This window comes from Schistocerca piceifrons, chromosome 6 (assembly GCF_021461385.2).
Source record: "Schistocerca piceifrons isolate TAMUIC-IGC-003096 chromosome 6, iqSchPice1.1, whole genome shotgun sequence".
Classification (NCBI taxonomy): Eukaryota; Metazoa; Arthropoda; class Insecta; order Orthoptera; family Acrididae; genus Schistocerca; species Schistocerca piceifrons.
Genome location: NC_060143.1, coordinates 61,202,697 through 61,214,805, shown reverse-complemented (window position 1 = coordinate 61,214,805; position 12,109 = coordinate 61,202,697). Strand labels below are relative to the sequence as shown.

Genomic DNA, 12,109 nt, shown 5'->3' with positions numbered 1-12,109 from the left:
GAAAAACAGCCTTGCAGAACAACGTGTTGCCGGCCGTTGTGGCCGAGCGGTTCTAGGCGCTTCAGTCCGGAATCGCGCTGCTTCTGCGGTCGCAGATTCGAATCCTGCCTAGGGCATGGATGTGTGTGATGTCCTTAGGTTAGTTAGATTTAAGTAGTTCTAAATCTAGGGGACTGATGACTTCAGATTTTAAGTTCCGTAGTGATTAAGCCATTTTTTTGATAATGTTTTTCCTTGTTTTTGGAGGACTGCGGACCACAGAATGAAGAGAACTATTTAACACTGTTCATGTGTAAATATTACAACAAAGCAGTTATAGAGTCCATCGACAATTGTGAAAACTATAGGATAAAACTTTTGTAAATTTTCTGCAGGATTGAGTGTTGGTTTCCGAACACGGGAGGCATATCACTAAAATATGCAGCGCCGCCGTTACCGAAAGCTATTATCGGACATTTGAAACTGCATATCCAGCCAAAAAACCGCTTTCATGTCTTAAGAGGACTTTTGTTCAGGTCCAACTCACCCGGTGGGAAATAATACAACAATTTGAGCGGGTTTATCTACAAATGATATTCTGTCGCAGTAACTGTCTTGAGAATACCCGTTTGGCTGACAAGTTCAACTTACGATGTGAAAGCAATGCCATGTCTGAAAATGTGGAGAATAAAGAACGAAAAATTGAACAAACACACATCGAACATGAAGACAGTTATTATAGTGTTGTTTGATCAGTGACAGTATTTTCATAGAATTAAAAAAGTGAAGTAAAGTGTGCAAATAGTGTGCTTGTGAAAACCAGTACGTTCTCCACTCTAGAAATTAACCCTGGCGTCTAAGGTACTTGTAATTTTTGCTGCTTCAGGTTCAAATGGTTCAAATGGCTCTGAGCACTATGGGACTTAATATCTATGGTCATCAGTCCCCTAGAACTTAGAACTACTTAAACCTAACTAACCTAAGGACATCACATAACACCCAGTCATCACGAGGCTGAGAAAATCCCTGACCCTGCCGGGATCGAACCCGGGAACCCGGGCGTGGGAAGCGAGAACTCTTCAGGTTCATTGACAGGTAATAACTTTGCATTACCTCAGGCACCCTTGTGATGTATCTCCTGTAGGCTACGTTCTGTTTCCTAAAGTCTGTTATAGTTGAACAATTCCGATACGTGCGCAGAAATTCAGAAGAAAATGCCGTATGAGTTTCACTCTGCACTCACAGAAGCTGTTTCGAAAATATGGAATGCTGTTATGTATTAACTTATTTTTTCAGTCCGCACTGGACACGTGTTCCTGGTCGTTTTACACGTATTTTAAACCAAGAGGGTGAGCGCAACACAGAGAGACAATGCTTTGTGGCGCAGGTAACTACTGGAAGCTCCGGAGAGGCGATTACGTGTCGTAAGCGCAGGCTGCACTGCGGGCGAATAGCTGCAATGCGAAACGCTGCGTCACCCAGCGACCAGCGCTGCCATGAGCTACCTGCAGGCCGATGACCGCTACCGATAAAGCAGGCTTTTTGTGTTCAGGATCACAGCTGGATATTTGACCACAATACAGATGCAATACGGACAAGGGCCGCGGATAAGTTATTGTCCCCTATCAGAATGTCAACGCATCATTGTAAGACGTTTACTACACAATTACAAAGTAATCAAGGGTTCACAGGGAATCTCGTTTATCAGAACTACGCGGAATTCTACATCATCAAGACAATACAAAACCCGTATAATCCGTGAAGTATGAAAAAATAAAAGGTGGTTAAAAGCTACAAACGCAAACAATATAATTATTTCCAGGTAAAAAATAACTAATTTTTACACATATATTCACCAAATATTGCAAACGAAAGGCCGGTCAGGTCTAAACGCCAATGTAACCATAAGTTTCTCTTGAGCTAGAGTCGTATGACGTTTATGTGCAGCACCATCACTCAGCCATTTCACCAGCAACAGTTTGGCTCAACTTGTTTCCACTTACCACATGAAATACTTTGTCAAGCTACATTGTTGTCTCTCAATGTGTCATTTTGTCTTCAGACTGAGGACCAATTTCGTCAGCTGATCTATTGTCATTACCGACATTGTAGACGACCAAATGCAAATAACTTTTTCATCAGAAATCATTGTCACTCCGCAGCCTGTCGTTTACGTCTATAACACGTCTGAATATCCTGAAATCTTTGAAAAACTTCGATCCCAGATTTAGCTGCAATATTTTTCTACAATTATCCTTTACCTGTAGAAACGCCGTTCGTAGAAAGTAACATCTTCCTCTTCAATGTCATTTTAGTCCGCAGGTCGTGGTCTGCCGGTTGCGTTCTCGCTTCCCAAGCACGGGGTCCCGGGTTCGATTCCCGGTGGGGTAAGAAATTTTCACCTGCCTCGAAATGACTGGGTGTTCGTGTTGTCATCATCATTCATGCGCGTGGCGAGATTGGACTGAGCAAAGGTTGAAAATTAGTACGGGCGCTGGTAACCGCGCAGTTGAGCGCCCCACAAGCCGAACGTCATCATCATCAATGTCATTTTACACTCGCAACAAACAGAAACAATAAGGCGCGGTAGGTCTCAGTGTCAATTTGTTAGCTGACACCTTGGGAGGATCTGAGCCTGATGTTTGGCTGAATTTAATTTTAGTGATTCTAGTTGTCAATTGTTTCCGCTGTTACTTTTGGAGTATCAAATACTGTACAGTCACAACAAAATATTCCGATTAATGATGACCAGATAAAAGTAGTTCAGTGTATTACCAATATATAAACCAACGTTGTGCATTAGATCACAAGTCTACGAATAAATCTTTTAATGAAGACTTTCATGCAAGGTTCAAAATATAAATGAAAACATAACGTAACCAACCAACAAATTTTAAGCTATTTCTCCTTTTTTTTAAATTTATGAAGTGTTTCGGATGATCGGCGTTCTGCTCAGCTGTATTGCTGCTGGGAAATCCACGGTGGAGACATTTGTACTGTACTTCTCCATTGTCTATTTTCTCGAGAGCACTGCTATCAACTCAACATATTCACAGTTTACAAATACTATTAGGAGAAGTACACCTTAACTACACATCATTTTATATGGTGAGAGGTCGAAATTCAGATGCTTTCGGAAGAGACTGTATGTTTGTTTTGGATAGTATGGCAAGTATACACTACTTAACTATGAGGCCACAGGCTTCGCAATGATATCCTTGTTGTGTTATATATATTTGGATGTGTAATAAGTGGCGATTTTTATCCTATGACAGCACGTGGTCAATTACAAATGGTTCAAATGGCTCTGAGCACTATGGGACTTAACATCTGAGGTCATCAGTCCCCTAGAACTTAGAACTAATTAAACTTAACTGACCTAAGGACAACAGACACATCCATGCCCGAGGCAGGATTCGAACCTGCGACCATAGCGGTCGCGCAGTTCCAGACTGAAGCGCATAGAACCACTCGGCCACTACGGCCGGCGGTCAATTACAGTTTTGCTTGCGGAGCGATAACTCCAGCAACAGGCAGCTCGCTGAATGAAACGATATTTAATGCCGAGAGTTGATAGGTGGCATCAACAACAGCGTGACACCTAACTATAAACGCTGTACCATTGTTTGAGGTAATAGCACTCGTCAATGGCGGTTATCTTCCCGTACGAAACTGACGCTTCTGCTACTTACAAGTGAGATATTTGTTAATGCTCAGTATACTTTTCTGTCTCCATCTATGTCTTCATGTTTTATTAATGCACGATCTTGTTTTCACGCTTCACCTCCGTCTCGTTAAATTTGACACGGATCTGGATTACACGGGATCAAAGCGACTAAACACTAATAGGACACTGTTTCAAATTCACTGTTTCAACATGCAATGGAATCGGAACATTGTTCTTGGTAGTACGCCGTCCATTATCGTGCTGTTGAAAGATCTAAGTCAAGTTATGTCAGTTTCAATCACTGCTTAGGAACCATTGTTCCATCAAAACCATTGTTCCATCAATGCTTATTCTCTGAAATAACTTTCACCGTCAAATATCTAATATTATACAACCACAGTGGCCTTAGATCTGAGATTATGATATAAATCTTGCTTTAGGGAACCACAGTGCCAGTATATACTTGTAAAAAGTTGTAATTCACCCATAGACGGAGTTATAAACAAAACAAGCGTACGACTGACTTTCAGTATTTTCGTGCCCGTGATCTTAGAAAACTGATTAACTGAAGGAAGAGTTGTGCAGTTCATCGCAGTTTTGTTTAGCCACCTGCACAGCGCTAAAGAAACAATTGCTTTAACCTTAACTGAAGGAAATGCGTTACTGGAAGACATGGTTTCAATATTCTGGAAGTGTACGCTACAAAAATACACTCCTGGAAATGGAAAAAAGAACACATTGACACCGGTGTGTCAGACCCACCATACTTGCTCCGGACACTGCGAGAGGGCTGTACAAGCAATGATCACACGCACGGCACAGCGGACACACCAGGAACCGCGGTGTTGGCCGTCGAATGGCGCCAGCTGCGCAGCATTTGTGCACCGCCGCCGTCAGTGTCAGCCAGTTTGCCGTGGCATACGGAGCTCCATCGCAGTCTTTAACACTGGTAGCATGCCGCGACAGCGTGGACGTGAACCGTATGTGCAGTTGACGGACATTGAGCGAGGGTGTATAGTGGGCGTGCGGGAGGCCGGGTGGACGTACCGCCGAATTGCTCAACACGTGGGGCGTGAGGTCTCCACAGTACATCGATGCTGTCGCCAGTGGTCGGCGGAAGGTGCACGTGCCTGTCGACCTGGGACCGGACCGCAGCGACGCACGGATGCACGCCAAGACCGTAGGATCCTACGCAGTGCCGTAGGGGACCGCACCGCCACTTCCCAGCAAATTAGGGACACTGTTGCTCCTGGGGTATCGACGAGGACCATTCGCAACCGTCTCCATGAAGCTGGGCTACGGTCCCGCACACCGTTAGGCCGTCTTCCGCTCACGCCCCAACATCGTGCAGCCCGCCTCCAGTGGTGTCGCGACAGGCGTGAATGGAGGGACGAATGGAGACGTGTCGTCTTCAGCGATGAGAGTCGCTTCTGCCTTGGTGCCAATGATGGTCGTATGCGTGTTTGGCGCCGTGCAGGTGAGCGCCACAATCAGGACTGCATACGACCGAGGCACACAGGGCCAACACCCGGCATCATGGTGTGGGGAGCGATCTCCTACACTGGCCGTACACCACTGGTGATCGTCGAGGGTACACTGAATAGTGCACGGTACATCCAAACCGTCATCGAACCCATCGTTCTACCATTCCTAGACCGGCAAGGGAACTTGCTGTTCCAACAGGACAATGCACGTCCGCATGTATCCCGTGCCACCCAACGTGCTCTAGAAGGTGTAAGTCAACTACCCTGGCCAGCAAGATCTCCGGATCTGTCCCCCATTGAGCATGTTTGGGACTGGATGAAGCGTCGTCTCACGCGGTCTGCACGTCCAGCACGATCGCTGGTCCAACTGAGGCGCCAGGTGGAAATGGCACGGCAAGCCGTTCCACAGGACTACATCCAGCATCTCTACGATCGTCTCCATGGGAGAATAGCAGCCTGCATTGCTGCGAAAGGTGGATATACACTGTACTAGTGCCGACATTGTGCATGCTCTGTTGCCTGTGTCTATGTGCCTGTGCTCTGTCAGTGTGATCATGTGATGTATCTGACCCCAGGAATGTGTCAATAAAGTTTCCCCTTCCTGGGACAATGAATTCACGGTGTTCTTATTTCAATTTCCAGGACTGTAGTTACATATTACTTTTATCTAAGTACATCTCACTTAATGACTATGGCAGTAACCTACATGACTGGGCGGATATTATCTGGAATCAGTTACACCCTGTTAACCAGTAAAAAGTTAAACGAAGAAGAGTATATTCGTGATATAAATCCTATCCTCCCCCTTCCTCTACATTGGACCATGGATCTAAACTTTGTAGTCTGCCAAATACCATATGACTTTACCACACGTAGCTGCCGTCGACAAGATTGAAATAAACGAAATTTTCGCAAATGTGGATGTTCATACTGTGTCTTTGAGAATCAGTATAAGAGACCAAACGTAAAGTGAACAAACAGATACAGAGTTCTTCGCTGGTGACACGACCTTCATAATCATTTTTAGCGGAAGTAGTGCCAGTGGAAGAACAATGTAAGATTCATTTGATATTTTGCTGGTAAATGATTTGTTATTTACCTTAGAAAAGGAAAACACAGTCCCTGAAATTCATGGGAAGATGTACTCTCAGCAATAAAAATACTACGAGGGGAAATGTTACATCACTACCATTTCTTGAATTCAACTGAATTGAAGAGCTTAGGATTTTTTCAAATGCGTTTTCAGCAACACTTACGCTGCATGTAACTGCTAATTTTGGTGCTGGATGCATCTGAATATTGTGTTACCCTCCATACTTCAATTTATTAATGTCATCTTCGAAAACTTTTCAGCGAATTTACACTCTCAAGCAAAGCGTTAACTGTTCAAAAACAGGCTGAAAGGATAATATCTTGCTTCCATTGTCAATCCACACGAACATAATTCTTTAGAAAGAGAATATACCAACAACATTCTCACAATACAATTTCTCTCTTACGAGATTTAGTATAAAGTATCGGTAACAGTTCTAAGTTAATGCCAGCATTTATAAGTGAAACCTTATGTACTCTCATAGTTAATTACGTACGACGATTGTTGTATGCTGATTACGTTTTCTACATGCAAGTTTTGCTCAATTAATGGTTATCACACATTATGTGAGACCGAAAAACCTGGTGTGTTACATGGTTTGATTTGTAAATAATTTGTTTACTTCTCTTGCCGTTGATAAGTTGGTTCTAATAATAATGGTCTATTCTCCTTGTAGTTGAAAGTAGAAAACGTGTGTGACACTCAATGGCGTTTCCTGAAGGCCATGCGACCGATGTGTCATTCAGTTGGTACTAAAATCCAGTAGGACTTTCTGATAATTCACTGTAGTTCCTGCGTTGTTATTGTGACAGGCTGCTGAATAACTACAGTTGGGAAGTTAGACGTCTTAATGTTTGTAATGCAACTATTAGATAAATAGTTTCCTCACTCCCAATCCTCTGTCTTACTCCCGCCAAAATAATGTCGCTTCAGTGTTTGTTTTGGTTGACTTAAACGTTATTTGTTATTGCTATGTTATTCAATGAACTCTTGACACATTGGGGGGGGGGGAGGGTGAATGGTGATACGGTAGCGGAAGCTCATCAGTTTTCATTGTAAGGAAGATAAGTATGTGTTCGTTATATTTGATACAAAATTTGGAACTGAAACAACTTTCTTGTCAAACTTCATAGGAACATGAGGAGGGTAGCCTTTTAGTGCTCTGCAATAGATTCGTCAATAATTGCAATTTGAACTGAAATTTAATTAAATATCTTTCCTCATTCTGCAATTTGATGCAGTACATAACAGGTCAATTCTTAGGGAATGTAGGCTTGTACAAGATGGAAATACTGTAGGAACTAACTCCGCAACGAAAAGTGTTAGGCTTGGATCTAAAAGGTGGAAAGGCGCGGTGTGGTGCGAGAAGTCTTTGTGGCACATGGAGTGAGCAGCTAGCTCTCGACGAAGCTATATCTGGAGTGATCAGTGAATGTACGATTTCTGGAATAGTGTAGTAATTACGTCTGGGATGTGGATTGTTATTAACCGATGTATCATCGCATTTATTTGGTTGCCACAAAAACGGTATTTACGACCCTAAGAAGATGTTTTACAGTGGACATTTCTTCTATCGCCAGAGAATATATTGCTCACTTTTGCAAATGAAATGATTGTATAACATTTTTGGCTTGCAACCAAGTTCAAGTTTTTTTACTTACGTTTGTAAATGCCCACATGTAACATGTAATATTATTGGATTTCAGCTACTTTGCATGTGAGATATTTGTCATTAAAGAAAAGGACAGCCAACGAGCTGTAGTTCGTAAAGTTGCTAAGCATCACAGCGCGAGAGTAAAGAGATGAAATAATTTTTTTTTTAATCTGCGCCTATACCAAAACGCGCGACCAGCGTTTAAATACTCTAAATAAACACTATGACCCACTGGCCGCAGATGTTTAAAATCATTGCCGCAGCGCTTGGTAGCAAGAAGTTACAAAACAGAAGAAAGAACATTCTATCTTTTGTTAAGAAATATTCTAGAGACTTCATTATCTCTTGTACTTTTGGTCGCCGACATGTTAAGACGTACTACGAAGCATTGCTACAAGTTATATTTTTATTTTGTGTAAAAACTATGTGAAATGACGAACAAATATTTCGGTAGCTCGGGTGAGGATACAATGTACTTACGCACAAGCAAGGACATTTAATTTTTAAGAAGGAACGGACTGACAAAGTAGCGATTATTGGACTGCGCCATGCACAAAATAAATATCAGATGTAAGTCATGCATTTGTTGTGTATTTGTCAATGCTGAGAAGTTTAATGCTAATTTGTTCAAAATATACTAATATTTAATGATGCAGTAATTTTCTTATTCTTTTCTTTCACTAACAAAAATGATGTTCAAATTGTATGTGAGCTTTGTTACAGGTTCGCTCTTTATCGCTGTGTCTCGATTGTATTTGGGAGACCACTAATGTGTTCAACTTCCGATCTGTTAATCTTTCTCTTACGAAATTGCACTAATTTGTTTTCCTTTCCCTTTTTTATGTTCAAATAGGTCCCTTAGGTATCTTCATCGAAGATTCTGATTGCGTGAAGGCAATCCGGGTCAAAAGGTCAATTATTCATGTAATCAACCCGTACGTCTCCTGAAGACAATCGAAGACCGACGCATCGGTGATCAATTAATAATCTCTCTCTTTTTAAGTCGTACTAAAAAACTGCCACAAAGGATAGCCGTAAGTACGCAGTTGGTGTTAGGTTGCATTTTGCCAGTAAATATTATCAACCAACAGTGACAGCATTACTATTATTATTTACTAATATTTCCTATACAGAATTAAGCAAGTTCCTAACTCCAGAAACAATATTTGATAAAGTAGAAATAATAATGGCATCAGAATAAATTTGTTTCAGGAACCGTGTTTTGTTATAAGTCATTCACCTACATAGAATACTGTTCCTGTTATAAGGGTACTCTGAACAGTCCTTTTACGAGAAAGTAGAAGTGATTACGTGATTGATTAAGGTTATTAAAAGACCTGCTAACTTTGTGGAGTAATAGGACTTGGTTTCGCAAATAGTCTTTTGAGTGAAGTACGAGTACCTTAGGTTCGATTGTCGCTCGAATAAAATCGTAATCCTTCAATAGGTAAGGAATACATGAAAATTTAGTGCTTGATTTCTTCCCTTTGGATACACTATCACTAGCATTTTATAGTGGAGTTACTAGAGTAGTAATCCCCTAGAGCGTTACAATACATGTGCTTCACAGTGTCCTTATATAGTAACGAAGCAGGACTTAATGATGTGTTGACAGAATCTCAACTTGTGCATTGTTAAAAATGCTGTAATAGGGAATAAGAAATGTATGACATTTGACGTTGTAACAACTAATCTAAATCAGAATGAGTATTTGCAACATGGTAGCCGTATAGGAAATGGCATACCGACGTAATGGTTTCTGACTCACTAATAACTCGATAAAATGTGTTATTTGTGTTCGTTCTGTTTCTATATAACTCAGATGACAGGATGATTGTTCAGGATCCAAACGTAGCTAAGTAACTCGTCTTATTGTTGCTGACTGTTGATGTTTCCTAAATGACTCGCCTGTTAGGTTCGTATTACACTGTAAAGGAACTTTGCCAAATATCTTTTATGAAGGCCGTTTTATCAATTCTTTGGTACTATATAAATCTTATGAAAGAGATAAACCCAACATTTCATGAAAGATTTGTCAAAGGTGTTTATTAGTGTAATAAGGGCCTAAGAGAGCTGAGGGTAGAGCGACGCTTACCTCATCGTCGAAGTTGTTGTCGGGGTCGGACATGTCTGTGTTATTGCGCGGTGTCCGGTTGCGGTGGGTGTCTTGGCGGCTGCAGCTCGGCCGCTGCTACGGGCGGTCTCCGCTGGGAGGCGGCGTGGGCGGCGCGGGCGGCGGCGGGGGCGGGAGCTCGGGGGCCGGGGCCGGCCCGGGGCCGCATGGCGCGCGCCGCGGAGGCCTGCAATCCCGCCACACGCGCGATGCAACGCCGTCCGCAGCCGCGCGCGCCTAGCCTAGGGAGCGAGCTGGGAGTCGTGGGGCTGCGAGTGCCTGCTGCTGCCGCTGCTGCTGCTGTAGAGACCGCGCTGCATCACCGTCTAGAGACGGTCACACTCGTTCATCTTCGGGAACTAGTTCACTCGTGACTGACCCTTACCGGAATCCATTCACTTTTACTCGTCCTCCGTTAATTTTATTTTCTGATTATGTAATTTATTGATTGACTCATCTCAGCCCACGAATACATACACACAGCACATGCATATTCATAAACAATGAACATACAGCAATACCATCCACCAAATTTCCGAATAAGATGAAATTTGTACGAAACTGTCCAAGACCTAGGGCTCTTTCGTTTGCAAGCGTTTGGTCCTCCGGTGAACAGGTAAATGGGCAATGAGGGCACTAGTACAAATACCCCACAGATTGTTCATTTCAACACTTATACTTGCTATCCTCTCATATGAAAGGCGTTAGTTTAAGAGGGGGACTTCACCCCACTGTCCCCACTGACGGAGGATTTTGTGCTGTTAAGGGACCTGCAAACACACAACTCCTCCTTGTGGGGATCCGGAAGGTGTTATCGCGTGCCGGCCTGTGTGGCCGAGCAGTTCTGGGCACTTCAGTCTGGAACCGCGCGACTGCTACGGTCGCAGGTTCGAATCCTGCCTCGGGCATGGACGTGTGTGATGTCTTTAGGTTAGCTAGGTTTAAGTAGTTCTAAGTTCTAGAGGACTGATGACCTCAGATGTTAAGTCCCACAGGGCTTAGAGCCATTTGAACCATTTTGTTATCGCGGTTCCATCCAGTCTTGTTGCACGGATTTCCTCAGACAAAGTTTTTCTTTCTCCAAAGCCGGTCTAAAAGGTTCTGTTGTTCGAACTAAATGTTTCCTCCATACTAGCCTAGGCTGAGGTAGTTGATAGGCTGACAATGGGTGGGCTTCAACGTTCTCAACCTTCAATCTTTCAACTTCTCGATATCTTCTTGGCAATTTGTGGCAAAATATTCACCAAAAATCGTGCTGATTGCAGTGTGCATTTCATCTGTTGCTTCTCTTCAAACTGATACTGTGATAATATATCTCTCTGTGAGAGGAGTTGGGTGTAATGTGAGTGTAGTTTATGAAAATTGCTTTTATGTAGAGGGGAGGGGGGAGGGCAGAGGGGGCAGCATTGCCTCCATGTCCTGATGACTACGCCTATACCTTACAACGTCAAAATATTGGATAAAAAGTATAGCTTAAATTTTATAAAAAGATAATTCATAAAATGATAGCAACGGAAACTCTTTCTCCTGTCACACAAACTATATGACAATAAAAAAAATTAAATATGTAATAAATGCTGTCGTTTTCATAACTGGAAGATTAGATAAACGTCATATATACGACAAACAAAAGTCGGGCCAGAAATTTTTGAAATTATAACAAAATCAATGGGCGACTTCACCAAATGAAACTGAAATGCGAATACCTCAGAAGCTGAAAAGGAAAAATTGTGCAAGCAACTATTTTCATAAATTTATTTAATTACATTTTAGAGTTTTATTTTTTGACAGATCATACAATATACATGTGTAGAGGTAAAGATTAACACTGATAAAAGTTATTCGTGAGAACGAAAGTTACAGGCGCTTTGCTTCCAAAAACACGGGTTAGCATGTCGAAAAGAGCGTTCTAGCGAGCAGAAATTTCATGTTTAAGTTTTAAAAATAGTTACAACGAAGTCATAAATTACATGGCGTCAACAGCGAATGGAGTATGCCAAGAATTAGAAGTAGACACTTCGACAGATGTTTGAAATTGAATAAGAAAGGTTGAACTTAATGAACTAAAGAAACTGCAACTCCGTACTGAAGGAAGAAAGCTGGAGGTGGAAAGTGGAAC

The 12,109-nt window shown here is 42.3% G+C and overlaps 1 protein-coding gene across 1 annotated transcript in view; it reads right to left on the bottom strand.

The window, feature by feature from the left end:
• LOC124802953 (dipeptidyl aminopeptidase-like protein 6) overlaps positions 1 to 10,039 on the bottom strand; it is a 765,226-nt gene extending 755,187 nt beyond the window's left edge. The window contains exon 1 of the mRNA XM_047264042.1: positions 9,973 to 10,039. Within this exon, the coding sequence (XP_047119998.1) occupies positions 9,973 to 10,005 (33 nt within the window). The 5' untranslated portion in view covers positions 10,006 to 10,039. The remainder of the gene's footprint in view (positions 1 to 9,972) is intronic.
• Between the last annotated feature and the right edge of the window lie 2,070 nt (positions 10,040 to 12,109).